This window comes from Hemicordylus capensis, chromosome 3 (assembly GCF_027244095.1).
Source record: "Hemicordylus capensis ecotype Gifberg chromosome 3, rHemCap1.1.pri, whole genome shotgun sequence".
Taxonomy (NCBI): domain Eukaryota; kingdom Metazoa; phylum Chordata; class Lepidosauria; order Squamata; family Cordylidae; genus Hemicordylus; species Hemicordylus capensis.
The window spans coordinates 219,046,964-219,073,358 of record NC_069659.1 but is presented as its reverse complement, the minus strand read 5'-3'; the positions used below and the strand labels follow the sequence as shown (position 1 = coordinate 219,073,358).

General features: G+C 45.7%; 1 protein-coding gene across 1 annotated transcript in view; it reads right to left on the bottom strand.

Moving 5' to 3' along the window:
- Positions 1-26,395, bottom strand: part of CHAT (choline O-acetyltransferase) — a 79,934-nt gene extending 53,539 nt beyond the window's left edge. The window contains exons 1-4 of the mRNA XM_053305776.1: positions 26,254-26,395; positions 14,019-14,163; positions 13,349-13,540; positions 11,531-11,649 (exon numbers count right to left, since the gene is read on the bottom strand). Coding sequence (XP_053161751.1) covers positions 11,531-11,649; positions 13,349-13,540; positions 14,019-14,081 — 374 coding nt within the window. The 5' untranslated portion in view covers positions 14,082-14,163; positions 26,254-26,395. The remainder of the gene's footprint in view (positions 1-11,530; positions 11,650-13,348; positions 13,541-14,018; positions 14,164-26,253) is intronic.

Here is a 26,395-nt window from a genome sequence, read left to right as displayed (position 1 = left end):
AAAGCTCTTTCTCCTTCACAATTTCCATCCATATTGTCTAAGAAATGGATTAAATTATTTAGTTCAGAGGTGAGAAAAAACGGAATACATATCACTAAAGTTTCTATATCCCTTTCCAGGTACTTCTGACTTTGAGAAGCCTGGTTTAGTCTTGTCAGGAAACCAAATAAATTCACAACTTTTGTGTAAGCACAGGGACATCAACAAGAGTTCCATGTGAATGTTGTAAGTTCCCACCCTGAACTTCTAGTCAGCTGGCAATCACTTTTTCTATTTGAAAAAAATCGATTTGTGCCTCTGTGTGGTTGATGTTTATTCTAAAGATGTGGTTTTCATTTGAGGAGCCATTTTCTTTGCACCATCTTCAATTTTTTCAAAGCTGGCTACACATGTCATGAACAAAGGTGATGCTGGAAGAAAGAATACTAAAGGTGATCTTCACAGTGTTGTTATTTTTTGGACCAGTGATCAATATTTTCTGTCTCTGAATACTTTCCATCTCTGAATAGATGCTGAATAGAAAGTACATAAAGCTTCAAGCAACTGGAACAGCTTCACTGCATAAAGGCTATCATTCATAGAGCATTGCCCAGTCATGTTCAGGGAATATCCACCACACGGCATGAACACAACTTGGTTGTTCGTGATTGTTATACAAACTTGCAGTCCCACATTAACCACTCAGATTCCTTATATTATCAAATGTCTGCAACTCCTGATGCCAATGTCATACTTCTGAAGACAGTTTCACACAATCCCCACTCCCTCATCCCCATTGGCACACACAAAAGCCACACTTCTTCACTTTTCCTTTCAGGCATTCAATATTAAAAAATGAGGCATAAATGATCTGCAGGAGAAGTGTCTAATATTGCACAACAAGGCCCCCCAAATGGCAGAACATAAATAAATTGGAAGAACTAGGGCCACTTTATTGATTGAATTAATGAATAACCTGCAACGAGGAACATACTAAATAGAGTGTGGGTACCCCCCATGTGAGTCAGCCTCATAAGGAGGACTGCCCAGAACACGGCAAAGGCCTGGGTGTTGATTCAGCCCAGCTCCAGGTCCAGACATCACCACAACCACGAGGTTTAGATTTAACCTCTAGGTTTAGATTTAACAGTGCAAATAGTTCCTGCATTTTCAAGATAATTCCCAACATGTGGTGATCACAAAGCCCAGTTGTCCTCTTTCTGCAAGAACCTCAATAACAGCAACAGTATGCTTCAGTGTGGGAACATAGGAAGCTGCCTTAAACCAAGTCAGACCATTGGCCCATCTAGCTTAGTATTGGCTACACAGACTGGCAGCGGCTTCTCCAAGGTTGCAAGCAGGAGTCTTTATCAGCCCTATCTTGGAGATACCAGGGAGGGAACTTGGAACCTTCTTGCATGCAAGAATACAGATGGTCTTCCCAGAGTGGCCCCATCACCTAAGGGGGATATCTTACAGTGCTCATGTGCAGTCTCCCTCCCATGAAAACCAGGGCAGACCTTGCTTAGCCAAGGGAACAATTTATGCCTGCACAAGACCAGCTCTCCTTCCCAGACCCGCTCTCTTCCCATATATCTTCCCAGTATATCTTTCCAGTATGTGATTTCTTTGCACATCTGGCAGGTAAAAAGTTCTTTTGGTGCAGAATCCTGTTTTCATGTTCCTTGATTCCCCACCAAATGATATCTACATTGAGAAATCTCCTTCTATAAAAGCACTTTTCACTGCTATGGATGGTGTTCGGGTAGACTCCTTATTTTCAGTGGGATTTCTGAACTGTGTTGAAAGTGATGTACAGTAGAGAAGAAGAAAAGGACTTCATGGACTATATGTTGATTTCATGTGCAGGTAAAACAACAGGACCATAAGAGCAGATTCCTCCAGTGAAGTCAATGGGGCAAACTCAATGTACTGAAATAACTCCTGGTCCTGGGATTACATTTCCCTTGATTAGTGTTACTGCCTTGAAGAAAAATGATCTGATCATTTCAAATACTGTAACATAGTTTGTCAATGTTGATAGGACCCTCCAAGTGTAAGGACTAGGGCAATTGCTCCACTAAAAGGCCGCTAAAAGGCCTGAAGCCTCTGATATGCTTTTTAATTGAAATCAGCATAATTGCCCAAGAGCTGGATTGCAGATCTGTTATTTCTTCATACTACACATTTCCCACTATTTCTGAATAGGATTTTTCTATAATAAGAGAGTTTACTTGTCATGGGTCTATGTCTGCACTGGAGAGATGCAAAAACTACTCTCCTAGAAAACAGTGACCACAATGAACCTATTCAGTTAATGAGAGGACAAAGACTTAAAATGTCTCTGTGTGCACTTTATGCAAAATAGAGTAATTCTGATCTCTATCTAGATGTTAGCTTTTTAAATATGTTGCAATGGTATCTGCTTCGTTTTATTTCAGTAATAAATAGTCAGGGAGTGTTAATTATAAAGCAGAAAATTGATTCCTGACCACAGTCTTGCACAGAGTTAAACATGGGTTTTAAACCATTCAAACCATCTTGACTGGTATAGGCACGATTATGCACAGATGTGCAGACCTTGAGGGCTGTTTTTTAATGAACACATTGGACAACTTAAGAATTGCCTTGCTGGATGTGGGAGGGCTTGTAGTTCAGTGGTAAAGCACCTGGCTTGCATAGAGAGGGGCCCAGGTCCAGCCCCTGGTATCTCCAGACAGGGCTGGGGAAGGACTCCTGTCTGAACCCCTGGAGAGCTGCTGCCAGTCACTGCAGGCAATACTAAGCTAGATGGACCAACAGTCTGACTCCGTATAATGCAGCTTCATATGTTCATGTTCATCAGGTAAAGGTCCCTCTGGTCTGGCATTCTGTTGCCAGTAGCAACCAGCACATCATCATCATCATCATCATCATCATCATCACCATCATCATCATCTATCCTTTTTGTATACCGCCCAAAATGCAAGTCTCTGGGCGGTTTACAACAAAACAATAAAAACAAGTAAAAAGGTTAAAACATTACAACAATTTAAAACTTAAAACATCAAAATATTAAAAACCATCAAACAATTAAAACAGTATCTAATTAAAAGATCCTGGTGAACAAATGTGTCTTGACTGCCTTTTAAAAAGTTGTAAGAGATGGGGAGGCTCTAATTTCAGCAGGGAGCACATTCCAAAGCCTCAGGGCAGCAATGGAGAAGGCCTGTTCCCGAGTAGCCACCAGACAAGCCGGTGGCAACTGCAGACAAATCTCTCCTGATGATCTCACTGGATGGTGTGGCTCATAGTGAAGAAGACGTTCTCTTAAATGCCCAGGGCCTAAGCTGTTTAGAGTATTATAACCAACTAGTGTTTTCAGGCCCGTTGAAATAACGGGCGCTAGTAGGGGAGAGTTTCTCCCCCCTGCCCCACTCCCTCTCACCTTTGCCCCCCCTGCCCCTTGCCCGAGCAACTTGTCCCTTGTCCTTGCCCCTTGCCCTTGCCCCTTGCCCTTGTCCCCCCTCCCTCTTGCCCGAGCCCTCCTTACCCGATCCAGCCCGCGACAGTTGGGCGAAGTAAAAGCATATTTTGCGAAGAAGAGAGGAGCTCGCGAACAGAGCTCCTCTCTGTGCTAAGCCACTGCCCAAACTGCCGCTATGGACACAAAGGACGCAATAGGCGTCCTTTGTGCCCAAAGCACCAGTTTGGGAAGAGGCTTAGCACAGAGAGGAGCTCTGTTTGCGAGCTCCTCTCTTCTTCGCAAAATATGCTTTTACTTCGCTCGACTGTTGCGGGCTGGATCGGGTAATGAGGGCTCAGGCAGCTGGGAGGGCGGGAGGGCAGTCAACGGCGGCCGCGGAGGCATTCTCATGGGCCATTTTGGCCCTTAATCATTTGGGGGGGAGCGGGGAAGGAGAAATTGGGCAGCTGGGAGGGCGGGAGAGTGGTCGGCGGCCGCGGCCCCAGTGGGAAACATTTGGGGCAAGGGCAATTTTGGGGCCAGGCAAGGGCCCCAAAGTCTTCCAGCTGCCCATCCTTGGCGGCGCCGCCAGGCCTTGGCAGTGGCTCCGCCGCCACCTCGGCCAGCTTCCCCCGCCGTCTCTTCCTTCCACCCGGCTTCAGCGGCGCGCCCAGGCCTCGGCCATGGCTCTGCCACCGCCTCAGCCGTGCCGCGTCCAATGGCTGAGGCGGTGGCTTCGGTGCCTCCTCGGACAGTTTCCCCCGCCGCCTCTTTCCCGGCTTTGCGGGGCTTCACCGGCTTCTTCGGGGCGGCCGCTTCTGGCCACCCAACATGGCCGCCAGGTGCTGGTGGTCGTGTCTCCCTCGGCCTGTTCTGGGCATGTGCTCTGCGCATGCCCAGAACGGCCGAGGGAGACATGGACACACACTTGGTTGTCCACGGACGGACACCAAGTCTTTTATTAGAAAGGATACCTTGTATTTTGCCCAGAAACTTATTGGCAGCCAATGTAGATCTTTTAAGATAGGAGTGATATGGTGTCTCCGAGATGACCCAGAGACCAATCTGGCCACCGCATTCTGGACCAACTTCAGTTTCCGGACTACATACAAAGGCAGCCCCACATAGAACTCATTGCAGTAGTCAAGTCTGGAGATGACCAGCAGATTTACTACTCCTCTGAGGTCATTTATCTCAAGAAACTGACGCAGCTGTCGTATCAGCTGAAGCTGATAAAAGGCACCTCTGGCCAATGCCTCAACTTGGGACATCAGGGAGAGGTTTGTGTCCCAAAGCACCCACAGACTGTGTACCTGTTCCTTCTGGGGAAGTGAGACCCCATCCAGAACAGGCAGATCAAAACCATCTCCTGAGTTTCGACCCTGCAATAAGTACCTCTGTCTTATCTGGATTCAGTCTCAGTTTGTTATCCAGACCATCACTGCCTCCAGGCAGCCATTTAGGGAGGTTATGCCTTCTTTTGATGATGTTGACATGGAGAAAAAGATTTGTGTGTCATCAGCATACTGATAACACCCTGCACCCAAACTCCTGATGATCTCTCCCAGTGGTTTCATGTAGATGCTAAACATTCGAGACAATACAGAGCCCTGATGGACACCATACCGAAGTTCAGATTTTGAAGAATGACAGTCCCTGAGGGATACCATCTGGAATCTGCCTGAGAGACAGGAGTTGTTGTACACCCCCAACCCCCTCAAACACTCCAGAAGGATATGTCGATTGCATTGAAAGCCACTGAGAGGCCCAGAATTACCATCAGAGTCGTACTTCCTCTGTCAATTCCCAATTGGAGATCCATCAGGCCGTCCAAGGCACTCTCTACCTCATAGCCTGCTCAAAAGCCAGTCTGAAATGCATCTAGATAATCAGTTTCATCCAAGACTGCCTGGAGTTGGGAGGCCACCACCCTCTCAATTATCTTGCCCAACCATGGAAGGTTGGAAACAGGCCTATAGTTGCTTAACTCTGTGGGATCCAATGCAGGTTTCTTTAGAAGAGGTCTAATAATTGCCTCCCTAAGACAAGGAAGCATCCTGCCCTCCCCCAGAGAAACATTTATGCTCTATAATAGACCCTCTACAACAACCTCCCTGCCAGATAGTATAAGCCATGTCAGGCAAGGGTCAAGAGAACAGGTGGTAGGCTGCACTGCTCCAAGCAGCTTGTCCACATCCTCACAAGTCAAAAACTGAAACTGATCCAGCCTGATCACATTAGAGGAGTTGCTGGACACTTCCAGTTCAGATACTGCAGTAATTGTGGGGTCTAAATTCAAGTTGGCCTGAGTATGAAAGATTTTATCTGCAAGAAATTCATTAAATATGTCACAGCAGGCAATAGATGGTTCCAAGTTCTCATTCAAGGGAGGAGGGGCACTTACTAGCCCTCTCACAAACCTGAACAACTCAGCTGGACATGAACATGAGGATGCAATATGGGCTGAAATGAATTGCTTCTTCGCTGCCTGTATTGCCAAAGCATAAACCTTCAAATGTGCTTTATGTTGTAATCTGTCAGATTTGAGTCGAGTCTTCCTCCACTTGCACTCCAGCCATCTACCTAACTGCTTCAGCCCCCTTTAGTTCTTCTGTATACCAAAGGGCCAGTTTAGAAGTGGGTCAGGGAGGACACTTAGAAACGCTCATGTCTACTGCCCTACTGAGTTTGCTGTTCCAGTTCTCAACCAGGGTATCAACAGGACACCTGCAGAGCCAACACTAAATCCCTCTAAGCCTTCTTGGAACCCTACTGGATCCAATAACCTTCTCGGGCAGACCATTCTACTGGGTCCCTCGACCCTATGAAGGTGGGGTATAACTGTGAGTCCAACCTTAACCAGATAGTGGTCCATCCATGGCAATGGAGAAATCACAGGAGTCCCCACCCACAGAACACCATCCTGATCAGAGTGAAAGACCAAATCAAGCGTGTGACCAGCAACACGTGTCAGTCCTGAGACCCCTTGGGATAGCCCCATAGTTGTCATGGTCGCTATGAACTCCTGCGCTACCCCAGACAGATTGGTCCCAAAGTGGTCATTGGACTCCACCAGCCCCACAGACTTGGGGGACTCCAACGCCAAACCCGAGACCACGTCTGTCATCTCAGTTTGTGACTCCATTGGGCAGCGGGTGATCAGTACACCAACAGAAGTCCCAGTCCATGGTCCACAAACTTAGGTACACACATTCAATATAGTCAGACATTTCAACAGGGATCTTGGTCAGGGAGAGGTTATTCCTATAGACCACAGACACTCCACCTCCCCGCCCACATCCCGGCACCTGCTCTTCAACAGAATAACCTGGAGGGTGAAGCTGGGACCAGACTGGGCCACCAGCCTCCCCCAACCAAGTCTCTGCAATACGTATATACCAGATCTGCTCCTTCATCCAGAATCAAGTCATGCCTCTGGAAGCTCCTGAGAAAAGTGTGCAGATGATAGCCTTCACTTTTGGTTTTTCCCTGATATCCAGTGCTATACTGCTGATATATATGAAGGATTAGTTGTCATGGCTCATGGCAGTTGACAGACCTGTCTCCTATTAATTAGTCTAACCATTTTTAAAGCTGTTTAAGCTAGTGGGCACCATCACTTCCATCATTTAATTACACATTATGTGAAAAAGTACTTGCTTTGCTTACCGCCAATCAGCTTCATCAGCCGACCCCAAGTTCAAGAGAAAGAGGGAGAATGAGAGAGGGAGCAAAAGCTTCCTCTCCCTCTTTACACACTGAGGCTATTCTCATGCTGGGGGAAAACTGGGCTAGAGGAGCCCAGCCCGGGTTTCCCCCGTCATGAGAACTCATGAGTGAGCCCGGTGGTTCTCTGGTGGCTAGCCCGCCAAACTAACCCTCCCCTTAAACCGGGTTAGCAGAGTGAGTGCTCTGCTAACCCCATTTCCCTGATCGTGAATTGCCACAGTGTGGCTTCGCACTGCAGTGACTCATGAGGAGACCCCCACTGGGATGCTAAAACAAGCCTCCCGGTCTCGGGAGTCTCCCCAGGGTACTTGCGTGGGGCATCCTGGGACTTCCGGGGGCCAAGTGGTGTAGTGGTTAGAGTGCTGGACTAGGACTGGGGAGACCCGAGTTCAAATCCCCATTCAGCCATAATACTAGCTGGGTGACTCTGGGCCAGTCACTTCTCTCTCAGCCTAACCTACTTCACAGGGTTGTTGTGAAAGAGAAACTCAAGGATGTAGTACACTGCTCTGGGCTCCTTGGAGGAAGAGCGGGATATAAATGTAAAAATAATAATAATAAAATAATAATCTATATATATAATTCTCCTGGGTGTGCCCAGGAGAAATGCGTCCCGGCAGCCCAGCTGATTGGCTGGGCTGCAGGGGGCGCCTGATTGGCTGGCGCACCCAGGAGAACGGCGGTGGCGGCCATGGTCGAGGAGCCAGGCGTGCCCGACCGCGGAGGTGAGGCGGAGGCTGGAGGCTGGCAGCCGCACTTGGGCCCCGCAGGCGGTGGCTGGCGGCCGCACTCTGCCTCGCTGGCGGCGGCGGACGCACTCGGGCCCCGCTGGCGGCGGCTGGCGGACGCACTCGGGCCCCGCTGGCGGCGGCTGGCGGCCGCACTCGGGCCCCGCTGGAGACGGGGCGGGCGGGTGGAGAGAGCCACACATTCTGAGCACTCGGCCCGGCATGGGGGGTGGGGAAGGAGACTGGGGCAGAAGGTGGGGGATGGGGAAGGAGACTGGGACAGAAGGTGGGGGATGGGGAAGGAGACTGGGCAGATGGTGGCGCGGCGGAGGAGACTGGGGCAGAATTTGGGGGGTGGGGAAGGAGACTGGGGCAGAAGGTGGGGGTGGGGAAGGAGACTGGGACAGAAGGTGGGGGATGGGGAAGGAGACTGGGCAGATGGTGGGGCGGCAGAGGAGACTGGGGCAGAAGGTGGGGGTGGGGAAGGAGACTGGGGCAGAAGGTGGGGGTGGGGAAGGAGACTGGGGCAGAAGGTGGGGGTGGGGAAGGAGACTGGGACAGAAGGTGGGGGGTGGGGAAGGAGACTGGGGCAGAAGGTGGGGGCAGCGGAAGAGACTGGGGCAGAAGGTTGAGAACCAACTGGGCCTTAAGAGTGGGGGGGGGGGGGAACTAACTGAGGCAGAAGGTTGGGGAGAGAACAAACTGGGCCTGAAGGTGGGGAGAGTGTACTGCCGCACAGATGCTCTGTGCGGGGTCAGCTAGTAATAATAATAATAATAATAATCCCTGCAGCCCCTACTGGCTCTGTGATGGAACTGGTAGTTGTGTGAGTGACCGATCTGGCCGCAACATTAACAGTATAAGCCTTTGCATGTTTACTCAGTAGTACGTCACACTATGTTCAGTGAGGCCTACTCCCAGGTAAGTGTGCAACAAATTGGTGAACTCCAAAGGGGAGCATCCCTACCCACAACAATTTACACTTATTCTTGCATCAGAACTGCTGTGGTTTGCATATGGCTAATTCTCAAAAGGTATCTTTCTTTGGTCCGCACAATTATTGCCTTTTCCTCATTATCTTTTTCCCATTATCCCCATTGCCTTTTCCCCATTATTGCCCCATTGCCTTTTTCCCATGATCTTTTCATTTTTTCCCTTGCCTGTGTAAACCTTTTAAACACACCTGAATTCTGAATGGTTGATGTTTGCAGAACATTTGGGCTCCATCCTGAGATACAGCTGTGTAGCTATCAGCTGGCTGCATGCTCCTATGAGCACCCAGAGGCACAAAAAATGTTTATGTTTGTTCCAAGGCCTTGGGCATTCATCTTTACATTTGCTGTTCCAGCAATTTAAATCCAAAATTTATCTGAAAGTTAAAATGTTGGTGTTGGCCGACCATCAGGCCAACACCTGAGAACGTAACAATGTTATTCTGGTCTTGTGGGTAGATATTAGATCTGTTATTCTGTTCTTGTGGTCTTTTGTTAGTCTGTTCTTGTGGACCAGAATGTTATTCTGGTCTTGTGGGTAGATTCTGGTCTTGTGGATAGATATGAGCTAAATAGCTCACCAATCTATTTAGGACTGGGCCTGTAATTTACTGAAATGTCTGAGGGGCAGTAGGGATAAATGAAATAATTTTTTCACTAGCCCTCCATGCAGTTACCACTATTCAGCATTGAGAAAAGCATTGTCTACATGGGGCTTTGCTGTCTGCACAACTTCCTTGTGTGTCTGCTTCTTGCCCTTCTTGCTTCCTCCTCTTATCCCTGAGGCTCTCAGCTGAGCACACGGGGACACTTCCCTTTGCGACATGAACCTCTCATATTAGAGCAGGTGATGCGCCAGGCTTGGCTGCAGTTCAGTGAGTTGTAACCGTTGCAAAGCAGAAGCTGTTCTCTGTTTGGATACCATCTCCCTGAAGATAGTTTGTTGGGGGCAAGCATGTCATAAGAAGCAGAAACAGCTTCACAAGGAGTCCGTCTTCAAGGAACAGTTTCATTTTATGTCATATAAGATGGCAAACATGTTGAATATGTTTTCCTTGGAAAGCATGACCTTGGCCTCTGGTTTCCACATGATGAGGCACAGCAGCTTCCTCTTACAGCTAATCCAATAAAACAAACAAAAAACCTGCCTTAATGCAAGCTTAACTGGGTTGTGGATGAAAGGCTGCTATGATAGGGCAGTACTAAAGACAAAATATCTTTTTTAAAACCACCCCTGATTCCCTACAATTTGATTCCAATAATCAACGAACACCACTCGTTTTGTATGAAAAGTATTAACACCTATCCTGCCTTTGCAGGCTAGTAACTATCTCAGCTATATTCCAGTTTTTCTATCATAATCCTGATTTTGATGGCATTTGATGATTCTTCCATCTAGCTAGGTAAAGGTAAAGTGTGCCGTCAAGTTGATTTTAACTCCTGGTGCCCACAGAGCCCTGTGATTGTCTTTGGTAGAATAAAAGGAGGGCTTTACCATTGCCTCCTCCTACGCAGTATGAGATGATGCCTTTCAGCATCTTCCTGTATCGCTGCTGCCCGATATAGGTGTTTCCCATAGTCTTGGAAACATACCATCAGGGATCCGAAGTTCGAACCGGCAACCTCTGGCTTGATAATCAAGTCATTTCCCCACTGCACCATTAGGTGGCTTTCTATCTAGCTAGGCTACCTTTATCTGTGCTATTATTAATCCATTCACTATTAATTGTAGCTAGTTAGATGGAACTAAATTGTTTAGATAGCCCAAGATAACAACTTTAGAATCCATTCAAAGTATGTCACCAGTGATTTTCAGAATTAATTTTAGTTCTTTCTCCCAAAATACTTTACTTTACTTCCCCCCCCCCTCCAACACATTCACCAAGAAAGGTAGAAACCTCCATTTGGTGGACCAGCTTCTGATATTATTACTTTACAGATGATTTCCCTTTTCACGGCATTAGTTGCCACCTCTCTAAAATGTATACATGTTTTCCTTCATGTGTGGTGATAGTACAACATGGAGCATTACTTAATAGGATTCACAACAATAGAAAAGGGAAGATGGGAGGAAAGGGATGTGTTTCATCAAGTGCTTACATATGGTTAAAGCAGAGTAAAGTGAAGTCCATAATAAACTTACTAGGACGTAAGTCCCATTGAATTTAGTGGGATTGATTTTTTTTGGAGTAAATATAGTTAGGATCAGGCTTTTATTGCCAAACTACAAGTTACATTAATTTCATTTTTGGCCTTGATCCAATTGTTTTTTTCTTGCTTAAACAGAAGCTTTGGCAGTGGGGCAAGGGGACAGAATCTGGACTGGGACCAGGATGTGGGGGAGGGCCTTTAGCATTTGCCCCTGTCATTATTCTGATCTGGACTGGACCGCTGTACAATTATTTGACACAGAGGAGGCTCCCATTCACAAATTCAAAGCTGACTTTGAATCTGAAATGGCTATGTTCTGATGTGTTGAATTTTCAGGTTTGATCTTTGTTCTCCCTCCTTGTGTAATGACTTGGAAATCCATTTCTTCATATGCCTGATACTACTATTTGGCATCTATCTATCTATCTATCTATCTATCTATCTATCTATCTATCTATCTATCTATCTATTGAAAGTTTCTCTAGTACATCCTGCAGATACTTTACCTCAGTTGGTCATTCGCATCTTGGAAATGCTGGCGAGCGAAGATAATTGCAGGGCTGGAATTGACTGGAAGAGCCAATCGGTTGTTAAGATACATATCATCTAGCCAGTACTTTAGAACCTGTGAGAGAGGTTAGAGATGACCACATAGCCAAACAAGGTAAAACATGTTTGTGCTTGTTTGTGTGCACAAATGATTCTGAATGTGGGCATCTGCTGACATAACATTCCTTAGAGACTTTTTTCATTGCTGTAGGAACAGACGCTCAAAAGAAAAACCCTCCCCCCACATTCCCAGGAGTCCTAAGAGAAAGCGTAAAAGCTCCATTCAGGCAAAAGGCAAGTGCTAGATTAGAATTTTTCTGGCTTGAAAATCCATTGGAGGTTTCATTTTAACAGCCGGAGCCTTTTTAAAGTGGACAAGAATATTTGTTAATATTATGAATCTTCCTTCCTTCCTTCCAAGTTGTTTGTTTTAAACAAAATAATTCTGTCATCCTTTAGCAGGAGGCTTACGTTTTTTGAATGAAACAACCCCTTGATATAATACTAATACTAATACTAATACTAATAATTCTTTTTGCTCATTTGTATTCATTCGTTTTGTAAATTCTCCTTGCAAATTATGGTTAAAAAAACCCATTAATCAACAACACATTTGTAAAACCAGGGGCAGCTACATCCCAATTTATTTAATTTTTTAAAAAAACCTTTCCACACATTGTCACCGATCTAGTATACTTCCACAGAAAAGGATATTTCCACAATGCTATGGCACTGATTAGTTATCATTCCTGTCATTACATGTATTGGCCAATGAAATTAACTTAGGAATTGATAGCTATCTTTAGTATACTTAGATTGAACCTATTTCTCTAGCAACATATTTAATTTTATTTAGGTAGAAGGATCCTGAGTTTCCTGGTTCATGAAACAACTGTCAGGAATTGCTTTACTTGTATTAAGGTCTGAATTAACCATTTGTAAAGTATGCTATAGAACAAAGTACCAGGTTTGATTTAGTGTAATAATCTGAAAGCACCTTTGTGTGGTGAGTGGGTGTATCCTGCCTTGTATACTGAGCTTCCACAACTTCCTCATAGTTCAATAAATGTTGGCATGTTGTTGTTTTTCCATTTTGTCATAGGGGACTATTTCCACAGCTCCAGAAAAAAATTAAAATAATGCCAGTCTGCATATCATAAATGAGCAATGATTGTACTCTCCAGCAGAATTATGGTGTACTGTGGTGGGACCAGAAATTTACGCCTGGATCCAGCAAGGGAGATCTATGCACACATTGATGTAATGCACAGGTGAATGGAATTGTGCACCACAATTTTGTCCGCATAGAACTTATTAAGTTCATCTGATGAAAATGGAGGGATGCATCCCATACAGGACCCTGGCTCCATGCAACTAAGGGTCAAACCAGATGTGCACATAAATGCATGTTTGAAAGGTGTTACTTAATAAAAGTGGTATTCTTCTTTCTTAAAAACAGCTAGGGCCCTGATCCAGATCAGGCCTGCGGTGCACGCGGGTGGGTGGTGGGTGGAGAGTAGCTCTTTCCCCTTGCACCATTTACCTGTCAAAAATTCCACCTCACCTGAAGCAGCCATTTGTCCTCAAAGTTCCTATTTACTACAGTGGTCCATTGTAGATCAGTGTAAAACAGCAAAAAATAAAATAAAATAAAATAAAAATAACAGTATCTTCTGTTTAATTTATTAATTTAATTTAAATTGTGAGGATGTATGTGAGCACCCACAGTGCCCCCCCCCCCCGGTGACTATGGTCTTGTAGTGACATGGGCTTACCCAGTTCTCCATTTGTTCCCGTCTTTCTAGAAGTTTTTGCTGCAGGACCTCTCCCATACCTCCTGCTGCTCCAAACCTTTCCACTATGGCCTTTGTCTTCTTATATTGTTCTTCGGATACCAAATGTTTCATGCACTGAAGATACATTTGTAACGTCTGTTGCAGCGGTGGGACTGGAAGTTTGGGTAGTATCTAATTGAAAAGATACCAGGCTCACATCCTCTTCTGGACCCATTCCTGCTCTAAACAGTCCTTCATCACCCATAAGACCCCCAAAGCAACTGCTGGGTCACCTACCTACCTAGCTGAGGTCACCTACCTACCTGAGACATCTCTTCCCATGGATCTATTTGGGAGGAGGAGGAAACAAGCCTCACTGCAGGCTCTGGATTGGGACCCAGATAATCCCAGGAAGGGTGGAACTTCCCTTTATATGCTCCTCAGCATCAACCAGGCACTTGCTGGTGCAACATCTCTACACCAAGAGTTCCACTGGAGCTAGATCCTGAATCTCTGCCTCGGTTTCCTCCTGCTGCTTCCCATCCCATCCCATCCCATCCCATCCCATCCCATCCCATCCCAGGACTTCTTGCTGCCTTGGATCCCCCACACACCCCTTCAGCGATTGCCCCTTATTATCTGATATCATTTTCCAGAAATAGTCACTCACCATCTTATCTTGACTGCAAGTATCATTTTCCTTCTTCCGTGTGGCTTTCTCTAGGATAGGCATATTTGTGTCACTTCTGATCCTTTTTATGGAGCCCAAGAATCAAAAACACTTCCAAAGGATAACAGAGTCAAGCACCTTAGACCTAGAAGTAAAAAGAGTTTGAGAAATAGTAATAAGACATCTGCAGAACAATAGCTTTGGAAAACCTCACACACTATGTGAACGCATAAACTTTCAGCAAACACATAAACGCACTTGTAAAAAATGGCATGTATGGAAAATTTGATGCCATTTGTTGCTTTTTGGAATAAGAAAAATCTTGTAGATCAGACACCTATACATGTTATGCTTTAAATATGCACACATACAGTACACATAAATGCACACACTGAATATAAGTCTAGAGAATATTGTACATGTCTTTTTTTTAAGACCTTTTTTTCTTCTGGATTTTGTATGTGTTACTGTGATGAGTTGTTTTGTGGCTTTTTGGTATGCTTTTTAAAGTTAGTATTGTTTTAAAAAAACCCTAAATTTAAAAGATAGGAATGATTATTTAACTAACGTGGGCACAGGTAATATTTCTCATGTAAGCATTAGAGCTCTAAGGTCTTTCTAGACCATAGCCCAAAACCTCAGTGTGCCTGAGGCCAGGGACCAAATTTTGCATGCCCTCCACTAGGCATGTGGACACATGCACTTACCTCGTTCTTCTCTTTCACAGCAGCAACAACTGCTGGCACTGCTGCTGTGCTCTTGAGAGTGGCACCAGTACTCTGCTGCCCTTCCTCATTTTCTCTTTTGCTTTCTTCCCTTTTTCATTGCTAGCCTGTCAGCAGCATGTGAGGAAGGCAGGAGGATATGCGCTGAGCCGTGTGGTAGCACATGTCAGTGCTACAGAGGAGGAAGAGGAAGTGGAGCAGGGACTCAGAGCAACTCTTTGCCAAGTGGTCACTGTGCCACTACTCAGTGTAGAGCTGCTTTGATAGCGCCGGACAGCAGAGGTAGGTAAGTGAGATGGAGGAGGGCATCTTGTCACTCTACAGGTACCCAGGAATCTGCTGCTTGAGGCAGATACCTCACCCTGCATCATGAAAGGCCTGCCCCTAGTTCCTCTATCTCCCCCTCCGCTGATGTTGATGCTCCAGCTTCAGGATGTTTCAAACTTTATTTGGTGTCTCCTGCAGAAAACATTTACAGTTTTCCGTTTCTTTAAACACATGGGCACATGTGCATGGAAACTTTCATTGGTCCAGGAGTGCCTGACATGTTCTCCATATTTTGAGCGCGTGCTGTGTAATTACAACCTGAGTGTAATGCTGGGGTACCCACAGCAGTCACATCTGTTGTGTAGAGTGTGGAGCTTCCTTCAGGTTGTCCACTAACCTGTCCGTATGTGACATGACAGTTCAATTAGCCTATATAATGGAACTATTGAGTAGTTAGGAATGGGCAATCTCTACTTTGTGCTCTCTCTTTCTTCTTTAAATATATCATAGGAAATACACACTCTCCGGAATGAGGAGTGCATAAGAAGTTTTGTGTTGTTTTTTTAAAAGGTGAAATCAGGTCCACAAAATGGCACCGCATTTCTGTGCGGGAAGAGGAAAATCTTGTTACTGTTCTATCATTGTCTGCTTTAAAGGTTACACAAGGGCTCCCAAAACCGAGTTACTACAGCAGGGGATTTTTCAGCCCTGAAAGAAATTTGTTCTTAACAACAACAACAACAACAACAACAACAACCCATAACATCAAGGGAAGTTGTGTTGCTCTGAACTAATGATGTCACAGGCACCATCCAAAAGCACCCATGACACTAGCATAAGTGTACTCCACAGAATGCTCACTAGTGTAAAGGAAGCGTTAATTGAAAATTGGGGTGAGGGTTGGAATAAGATTTTCCCCATGTTCCCCACTAAATAATGTGTGATTTGTTCTGTGACATTGCCAGCTGTTTATAAGGCACAGAAATGAATCTCCAACAAGCTCATTTTGATTAGTAGTCTACTCAGGATGTGGAAACAGAAAGTCCAAGGTGAAAGGTTAATGCATCATCTAACAGCTCCCCTCCGCTCTTTATATGGTCTTTGCCAAATATCCATTATCCTTTATGCTAACATGGCAAAAATGATACTTTTGTGAATGCATGATGCAGCCTTGAGTAGCGTGTTTGATTTTTATATCTCACTACCTGAAAGTTTTGCAGTACGGCAATACAAACCTTTAAACAAAAATTTAAGTAAACAGCCCAGTTGCACCTTACCTAGTCCTCCATTTGCCATTTGGCTCAACTAACTTTTCTCCACTTTTCATTGTAAATCCCTAATTGAGGCTGTTCTCATGACCAGCATAACCCAGCCTGGGGCAGCCCAGCCAGGGTTAGGTTAGTCGTGAGAAGCCGCGGGATCATCGTGGATCCTTCTGCTCCCTGCCTAACCCTATTAAGGAACTTGGCTGTTAGCTGGGATTAAGGGTGCGCTTGCACCCTTAGCCCGGCTACCAGGTATTGTGTGTCTCCTCGGGCTGAGTTCAGCCCGAGGAGACACAGAGACGAGTGCATAGAGCACTCGTCTGATGGGGGAATCCCCAATGCAATGTGCATGTTGCACATTGCATTGTGGGATGTCCAGAGGCCAGATAACAAGTTCCGGTCCCGGATCCCTCCACCTTGCTCCATGCCTCACAGACCTGCAAGGAGCAGGGCTGCCTTTGTGGATGCACTGAAGACAGATGGTTTCAGGGGAAGGTAGGCTAAAAGCAGTCTCCCCCACCCCCCGCCGCCACACCCTCCCAGCCTGCCCCTGGCAATGGTGAGAATTCCCTCATTGTTTCCAATTTCTTGTAAGAAACTGTGACACAGAAACTGTGTCATATCAAAGTGTTGGATAGCACCTGGCACATGATAGGACCAGTATAATTCTCTATAACAATCCAGATGTCCATCAGCATATCTGTGAGCTTGTCTGTCAACATATCTGTGAGCTACTGGCTCCCTTTATCAGCATGGGAAGAAGAATTACTGTCAAAGTTGGGAGAAAGAGGAGGGCAGTACACTGTGAGGTCATTCACACAATAAAAAACGGTGTTCTATCCAGATTTCAGAGCAGTGCATGCTCCCAATTTTTGGTTGTGTGGAAACAAGGTAGGAGGAAAACCTGGGTAGGTTTTCCTTCTACCTTAGGAACACAGGAAGCGGCCATATACTGAGTCAGACCATTTGTCCATCTAGCTCAGTATTGGCTACACAGACTGGCAGCGGCTTCTCCAAAACTGCAAGCAGGAATCTCTCTCAGCCCTTTCTTGGCAATGCCAGGGCGGGAACTTCAATCACTTCTACCCAGGTTTTCCTCTTATCTTGCTTCCACACAACCAAAAATTGAGAGCACATACAGCTCCCAAAACCAGGTAGAATACAGTTTTTCATTGTGTGAATGGCCTCTGTGTTTGAGCAACCTATGGTCTTTCTATGTCCTGGGAGAGAATGTCCCTTTCCTCTAAGAACCGCAGTAAGGAAAACACTCTCTTGGTAGGGGACATTGTGACAGCAGCAGCCAATACACCAATTCTCTCCCTCTAATCCTATTTGCATGTTTGAAGATTCTGAGCTCTGCATGGCGGACAGATAAAGAGGTCATTCACACATTCAAAATCTGTGTGCATCGCAGGTTTAGGAGCTGTGTGTGCTCCCAATTTTCGGTTGTGTTTAAGCAAGGTAGGACTAGGAGGAAACCCTGGGTAGAAGTGATTGTGTGGATGCGAGGTAGGGGGGAAACCTGGGTCGCTTTCTGTCCTTCCTTGCTTCCACACAATCACTTCTACCCTAGTTTTCCTCTTACCTTGCTTCCACACAACCAAAAATTTGGAGCACACACGACTCCCAAACACGGGCAGAACACTGTTTTTGATGGTGTGAATGACCTTATTAAATATTAATACACCTATGGTCTCTCTGGTATTGATGTTGTGAATGGGCTAGCCTGCATGTGAGAGCCATCAGGATCGGGCCCAATCCTGGTGGAGCAGTGCTGCCTAGCCCAGCTTTTTAGCCTGTCTTTTAGTAAGGGTGCCAGCATGCCATTAAACCCGGCTCCCTGATTGTGTGAGAATTTGGGCTGCTTCCAGCCTGGCCACACACAGAGACATGCGTCTAGAGCATCTGTCTCCTGGGGGAATCCCCCACTGCACAGTGCATTGTGGGATACAACATGTCCCGGCCTCTGGAGCTGCATGCCGCTCGGCACAGTGCTGCTCATCGGGGAGTGTAGTCTGCGCTCCCAGCAACAGGTGTGTGAACATCTGGGGGGAAGGTAAGATTTGAGCAGCCTTTCCACCACCCGCCTGCTCTCCTGCCCACCCAGTCATGTGAATAGTCCCAAGACATAAATATATGCCATGTTCCTTGTGATACTTCAATGGTGATAACCCATTTTGTTCTGTTTGACATATTTCGTGGCTCCCATGGGGATACATTTTTTTGGGATGGAGCTGGGATTTAGACTTTCAACTTGCAACACATAAAGGTCATTCTCACAACCAAAAATGCTGGGGGGGGGTGGCCCCTATCTGCCTCCTCATACATGATCAAATGAAGTTTGAAGGTCTGGCCGCTCGCACAGCACATGAGCCACACCACGGCGAGCGGCAGAGCAGGGAGCCGGAGGAGGAAGTCCTCCAGCATCCCACAATGCACTGTGCCAGGAGCATGGTGCATTGAGAGATTCCACCTCCGCTGGGCACTCTTGCCACATGGCTCTGTGTGTGCTCGGGCTGCCTGCAGCCCATGCACACACACTACAGGGAACCCATGGAGAAGGGGGCATTTGCACCCTTTTACCTCGGTAAAAGCCTGGGGGGAAACCCCTGGGGCTGGGCTGGGACCAGAGGGACAGTGCCAGAATTGGCCTTGATCCTACCCCAGTAGGGCTGTGTAACTTTGGGCAGGGCTGCTTGTGTGAATAGCCTTATCGTTTCATTTTGCTCTCTCGCTATTCAAGGCAAATCTGGCTGTTTCCTCCCTCGTTTTGCAAAGGTTTGCAGGGGTCAAATTGCTATTTGAACTTGAGATGTAGAATTGTGTCCTGATCATGCAACCCAAATCTCTCTCTGATATCTCAGTATTCAAGGCTAATCCTGTGTGACAAGGAACCAACAGATAAAGGAGCCAAATGGGTAAGGAAATAAGTTAAATTAAGCCTTCAATTCAGGGGCATAGCAAGGTTGAAGTGGGCCCAGAGACAAAATTTTAAAGTGCCCCCCCCCACTGAAGCTCAGCTCATGAAGAAAGAAATCTTAAATGAGGCTGAATAGTGGTAACAAAAAGCATAGTAAAATTTATTTATTTAGATAGATATAGATATATAGATATATAACCTATGTGCCACAACAGAACATCCTAAATTATTTTTACATTTTAAACTGTAGACCATGCAAGTCATTTAATGGTACTAGAGAAAGACATGCTGTTCTGGTAGCTCCAGGTCTTAACACTCACATCAATTTTGGAGGATGAATACAACTGAAGGAAGCCTGGGCGGGTGCGTGGCTGGGGGAGTCAGTCATGTGACTTGCCTCTGGGGGGCCCCCCAAGGCAGTGGGCCCCCAAACAACTGTCTCCCCTTGCCCTATTATAGTTATGCCCCTGATTCAGTTGCTCCAACTGCAAGATAGGAGGCAGCCATTCCAGTGTGATTTCTATAGATGAACATATGAAGCTGCCTGATACTGAGTAAGACTATTGGTTCATCTAACTCAGTGTTGTCTACACTGACTGGCAGCAGCTCTCTAAAGCTTCAGGCAGGAGTCAGGCAGGGGTCCAGCCCCACCTGGAGATGCTGCCAGGGATTGAACCTGGGACTTTCTGTATGCAAAGCAGATGCTCTTCCACTGAGTTCTGGCCCCATCCCCTGTACCTTCAGCCAAATGTCACATCATAGTTACCTTTACTCCATATTGTAAAAACAAGTCTGACATTGAATGAATAAATGGAATGAAATTGAAATTGAATGAATGATACCAAATAGAACAGCTAAATGGATGGTTTTATGGCTGGTCATCTAAAAGATCTAAAAAAGCAGGGGGACATTAAGAACCCAGTGAATGACAGCAGCTTTGATTGTGCTGGCTTCACATATACAGTACACCATTCTTTCAGCGAGCTCAGTGGTGGGGGAGCTGACATTTAAAGGATCCTGTAGCTTTCACTTTGCTTCAAAGCAACAACAGTAATTCACAGTAAAGGAAGGGGACTGAGGAATCCTTTTCAGTATGGGCAGGAGGGATCCATCTGGACTTTAAATCATTGTTAGGTTTAAATTAACGGCACCTGCCAGTGAGAAAATGCTTTAACCCTCCTATACTTGTAAAAAAACCCACTTTGCTACCCTGACATTGGGGTCAAATAGATTTGGTCATCATTTTTTTTTAATTGAAAGCATCATCAATTACTCTAATAAACATTTTTTAAAGTATTAAGGATGATTGTTTATAGTATATTGAGGGACAACTATATTCAGCTGAATGATCCCTCATGTTAATTTCTGTGTGGTCTGATAGACCCCCTTATATCTTACTCATATATTGACAATTGTATTTCTCCCCATGAAACCAGTTCATCATTTCAATTTTTCTCTCTCAGCAGGAGTTACGTCTGTCTTGAAGCCCCACCAGGGGAGAAAAGGCTGAGGTGAGGTCATTGTGGGGTTGGGTTGGGGAGGGGTGACGAGCATGGTAGAGAAGGGTTCTGCGTTTCCCTCTGGCCTACCGTGTTTTAAAGGACCTTCTCTTTACATGAATGTGATGGTTACCTACTGACTGCATATTTCCCAAGCATTTGGGAGCTTAGTTGATTTTTTTCCTGGAATAAAACTGAAGGCACATTTGACCCTTATGTCCATCATGGTACACACGTATCATTTCAGTCAGCTTCCAAGTAAACAGGTAGGCGTTCTCCTCCTAGACATCATTTTAAATATTTCCTCCTGGCATCCCACTCTCCCCCTTTCCTAGCCAGTCAGGGCTCAGGGATGGACTATGCTTTTGTGGGCATGTTGATGTTTCTGGGAGTCCCCTTCACCTTTTGCTGTAGCATAGGCTGCATTTGGGAATCCCTGTGTGCCCTTACTCTTCAGCATAGTGCCACTGACCATGTATTGGCAGAGAAGATAGGAAATCAATATTGCACAGGATCTCCCATCTCAGAGGGGCATAGAACAGGGGACGCATCCAACATGGTGACAGGCTTTGTAAAGGCATTCTTCAGCTCCTCTTTTGGCACACAAGTCTGTCTCAGGACCAAATTAGATGTGATTCTAATCATACAATTTAGCTTTGCATATTTGTTCCTTGACACAGTTCCAGTCTAGTTCAGCTTCCCCCTGTGCTTGCTATTTACTCTATAAGCAAGCAAGCAAACAAACAAACATGCAAAGCCAAATGGCACAATGAATGCAATGTGTTGTTTGGACAAAATTATATGATTAGCATCCAATAGTATTTTTTTCAAATGATGATTTTAAAAAACTGATATAAACTAGTAAAATAAATCTAGATTTACAATAACAAAAATTATTCAGATATAAGACTTGTTCTGTTCACACAAAGTTTGAATCTAGGTTTAATGTGGTTTACCAACATTAGAATAATTGTGTAAACCCATGTCAAGGTGTCTTATGGCCTGAAACTCACATTAAACTCACATCTTATTCATTCATTCATTCATTCATTCTCTATGTAAACTGCCCTAAGCCATTTTTGGAAGGGCAGTATAGAAATTGAACAAACAAACAAACAAACCTAGATTCAAACAACTGTGTGAACATGCCTATAGTGTTCAATAGTTAGTATTCAATATGGAAAAGAGACCTGAAGATTACCAATATGCTAATACTAAGTTCTTGTCCAAACACCAAATCAAGTTTACAGTCATAGGTTGTTGGCCAGACATATTTCAATCCCCATCTGGTCTTCATCTGTGACCCATTCAGGAAATGCAGTTAGAGTCTATAAATTTGTGCCACTCCTCAGCTATAGGTTTTCAAAAACGGTTATTCTTCACAATGCATTTCATAATGACAAAAAACAACACACCATTAACTTTTACCCAGTGTAACCTATGCTTTTCAGAAGAATTTTGAGAATTTGAGAATTTTGGGTACTGCATTTGGCCAAGTTGTTGTTTTTGGTTATGTGTAGTTTGATCCTCAGTACATGTTTTAGGAATCACCCACTGCAGAGATAATGAGGTCATTCACACAATCCAAAACTGTGCTCGGGAGCTGTGTGTGCTCCCAATTTTTGGTTGTATGGAAGCAAGACATAAAGAAAAACTGGGTAGAAGTGACTGTGTGGAAGCAAGATAGGAAGAAAACCTGGGTAGCTTTTCCTCCTACCTGGCTTCCCCCCAACCGAAAATTGGGAGCACACAAAGCTCTCAAACCTGGGTAGAACACAGCTTTTGGTTGTGTAAGTGACCTCATTATCTATTCAGCAATAAGCTGGGTCTAGTTTTCTACCTTTCCAACTCTGGGACAACCTATCTGAATGGAGATATTGCATCACTGTCGCTTAACAAGGAACACTCAGATAGGTTATAACTGCCTTTACCCCAAGCTGGTTAATGCTTGGCTCATTCCTGGGTTTACCAGTTGTTTTTAGCAGCCTTTAAAAAAAACACAACCAGTCAATTCTCAGCCCTAGACAAAGGGCACAGTTCTATTTCCATACTTCTAAGCAGGAGTCCTGTCAGAGGGGTACAGATGAGCCCATTGGTGGGTGGCTCAGGGTCCGGGGTGGGCCTGCAGCTCAGGGGGGCTGTTGTGATCTCCAAATCTCTTTCCTCCTAGCCAGATGCCAAAAGATGAAGTCAGAAAGCTGGATGTCTTCCTCCTTTGTTGCTGCACTTGAATTACGGGAAAGAAAAGTCTGGTGGCAGGGGAGATACACCTACAGCCCCAGGCCAAACTGTGAATGAAAGAATAGCAGTTCCCATATCAGGTCACAACAGTGCCGTAGTTGAAGGCCTAGGAGCTGCCAGTCATGGGATAATGGATGATCAGAGGAGACTTATCAGAGATGTTTGTTTTGATCACCTTCTGAAACAGAATATACCAGCGCTCATCTCCGTTTTGTGACTATTGCTCGGTCTCTAGCAACCTGGCATCTCTCTTTAGTCCACAATGACTTGCCCAAAAGGAACAGGGAGTCGGGGCTGAATACAAACAACGTGGCAAGGTTGCTCCCTTGATATTGTAATCATTTGCACATTTATTCCTTTTCTTTTGGCAACATTTACCCTGGCTTAGTTGCCATCTGTCCCTATATTATGCTAAAGGTAGACTCAAGGTATGCACACATGATGGATCTGCAGCACTCTGCAGTGTCATCTGAGGTGGGAAAGGTATTCTGTTGTGTTACACAACATATGAGAGGAAAAGGGGGGATTAAATTATACTGGGGAGTGAGCAGGCTTGTCAGTCCATGAGAGGGAGGAGAGCGGGTCTTGTGGTAACAAGCATGAATTGTTTGCTTTGCTAAGCAGGGCCTGCCCTGGCTGCATTTGAATGGGAGACTACATATGTGAGCACTGTAAGATATTCCCCTCAGGGAATGGGGCTTATCTGGGAAGAGCAGAAGGTTCCAGGTTCCCTCTCTGGCATCTCCAAAATAGAGCTGAAAAAGTTTCCTACCTGCAACCTCGGAGAAGCCACGGCCAGTCTGAGTAGACGATACTGAGCTGGATGGACCAATGGTCTGACTCAGTATATGACAGCTTCCTATGTTCCTATGAGAGTAATCTCCATTTGGGGAGCAGGAAGAGCTGGGCGATCATATAGAAAATCAATACACAATTAAGTATTAAGAAATAAAGATCAAGTACAAAATCCTTTCATGGGGAGGGAAAAAACCCTCTGCAGGCAGGGTTCTAAAGAATTATGTACAGCTAATATTCTAATGCAAGGTTAAAGAGGCAGCAATCACTTAATTAACCAACATCCTACTGAATGTACCACCCTTTTCAAAAAGCCTTGGATTGCATACAGGTTGCTTTTGCAATGTGGGAGCCACAGAAAAATAGCTTCTTTTTGAAAGGGCTCAAGTATCACATTGGTAATGTATACAACGGGATGATCACATTGCCTATCATGTGATTGCATGATCAAGGCAAGCATCACAACTCCATCTGTGCCACTGACATTGGTATGGGAAGTAACCATGTGATCTTTGTGATCCATGCAATAGGCATCTGCTTTTAAACATCAATGCAGTGTAAGGGCCGCATCATGGAGAAGTTGTGTTTTCTTGGTAGAGTAAATACCAAGAGGGCAGTGCCTTTGAGCACATACATAGTTTATTTCCTTCACCATTGAGTTATCATAACCAGCACTTATCCTATATTTCGGATTAGAGAGAGGGACTTCCTGGCATATTTGAATCCAGGACTTTTCTTTTGAAATTAAGCACAGCTTGTAAGGTGTCCCAGACCTAGTTTTGAACAGTAGCGAAAGATACTTTGCAAGGGATATGGCAAAATCTACAAGATGATCCTCCCTCTGGCATGAGGTGCTTGGAGAGCAGCAACCAATGTATCCCAACCCTGTAAACACAATGTCCTGAGAACTTGTCCATTTTCCTTGACAACCAAACTCCATAACAGTCCTTGGAGAGCACACTGTAAAAGTCTTGAAGCAAGAATCTGCCTTTTAAAAAACACTGATGGTATTGTATTAGCAACAATGATCAAAACTCTAGTAAACAGGTATAGGTGACGGTTACATGACATGCTAACGAAAGGGAAGAGTGGATCGCTTCCCTTCCCAGCATCCGTTCACGTCTGGTTCTTTATTTCCACCGGGATGTTGCATTGGATGAATGTTCTGCTTTTGGAAGGGGTGGGGGGAAAGAGAGATATACCCCTGTTCCACATCTGCAGAAGTGCATTCTGAAAAACTCTGGGTGTAAAGATAAGAACTCTCACCATTAAGTGTGTGTGGGCAAGGGTGGCTCCAGGCAGGGGGAGTAAAACACCCCCTCGGACAAGTAATTCCCTTCCCCCCACCTGCCCCTATTTCTATTTCAGAAATCTTGCTCGTAGGACATAGCTGTCCACCCAGAAATGCAGGTTGACTCTTCTGTGCCGGGCCCCCCCTCACATCATTCCCCCCTAATGCCACCACTGTGTGTGGGGCCGGGTGGGCAGTGATTGGAAACAAAAGGTCTTTCTACAGACTTTGATCTGCTCGTGTGTTTTTTCCCCTCCCTTGAGAGATCAAACCCTTAAATGAAAGGGAATCTAGACATAGAGTCTGGAAGCGACTCATTCCTAAGGTAAAACAAGGAGTAGCTCGGTATGTGCAAGGAGTAGTTGATAGGATGTGCAAACTCCAATAGATTTTTTCTTTCTTTCTGGCGGGGCAAATTAATAGTTGGATTAGAATTCCATCCTCATTCGGAGTGGGGCAGCGCCGGGGGTCGGGGGCGGGAGAGATGCAACAGACCATAAATCGATGACTTAAAGGGCAGAACATGATCCCCACCGCGTAAGTAGGCACGTTTACTTGGAAGTAACGTCCCACAGATTTCAATGTTAAGTCAAAACTGGGTTTCGGTCGGTTTGCGTGCCAGCACTTCTTTAAAGTGGGGCAGTGAATTATTAAACTGGAAATCAGATTGTTTCGCTTTATCGTCCCCTCCCCCTCCTGCTCATCGTCTATAAAGGACTGGAATGGTCAAGGTATTGGTAAGGTTTGACAGTAGAATATCCGCCTTACCACCCGCCCCGATGGGCGCAGGGTGGTAGAGTGGGGGCGATGATAATAAGGTTAGTAAGAAGTGTTGTTGCCCCCCCCCCGCCCCACAGGACTCCCTCCCCCACAGGACTTTAGAGAGCAACCTAGACCCAGACCCACAAATCGCTTAAGCCAGAGTATGGGTGCCTGGAGCACGCGGAGTCCTATTGAAACCACAGAGCGCTAACATCAACTGAAAACAAAGTCGTGCTGGTTTGACATGTGCGTTTAAAAATAAGAATACAGTCTGTCGAGCCACGACATTTCTGGAGTTGGGAAGAAGAGACCGCGTGCGGGGTTTGTGCAGAGATAACCCTTCCAAACCTCGCGCCTTGGGTCGCCAATGGGATTTCCCGGCCCAAGGACGCATCGCCCACCGTGCCGTGCGGGTCTCCTGAAGAAGAGCAAAGGGGGTGAGCGCAAACACTGCCGAAGCTTCTCCTTACCTGGCGCCGCAAGGCAAAGTTTCCGAAGCGGGAGAGAGAAGAGCGAGGCTGCCGACCAAGTCGCGGGCTTTAAAACGGGAGCCGCTGCTTCGAGGGCTGGCAGGAAGCCACTCGGCTGCCTCTTGTGGCGCTGTCCATGGTA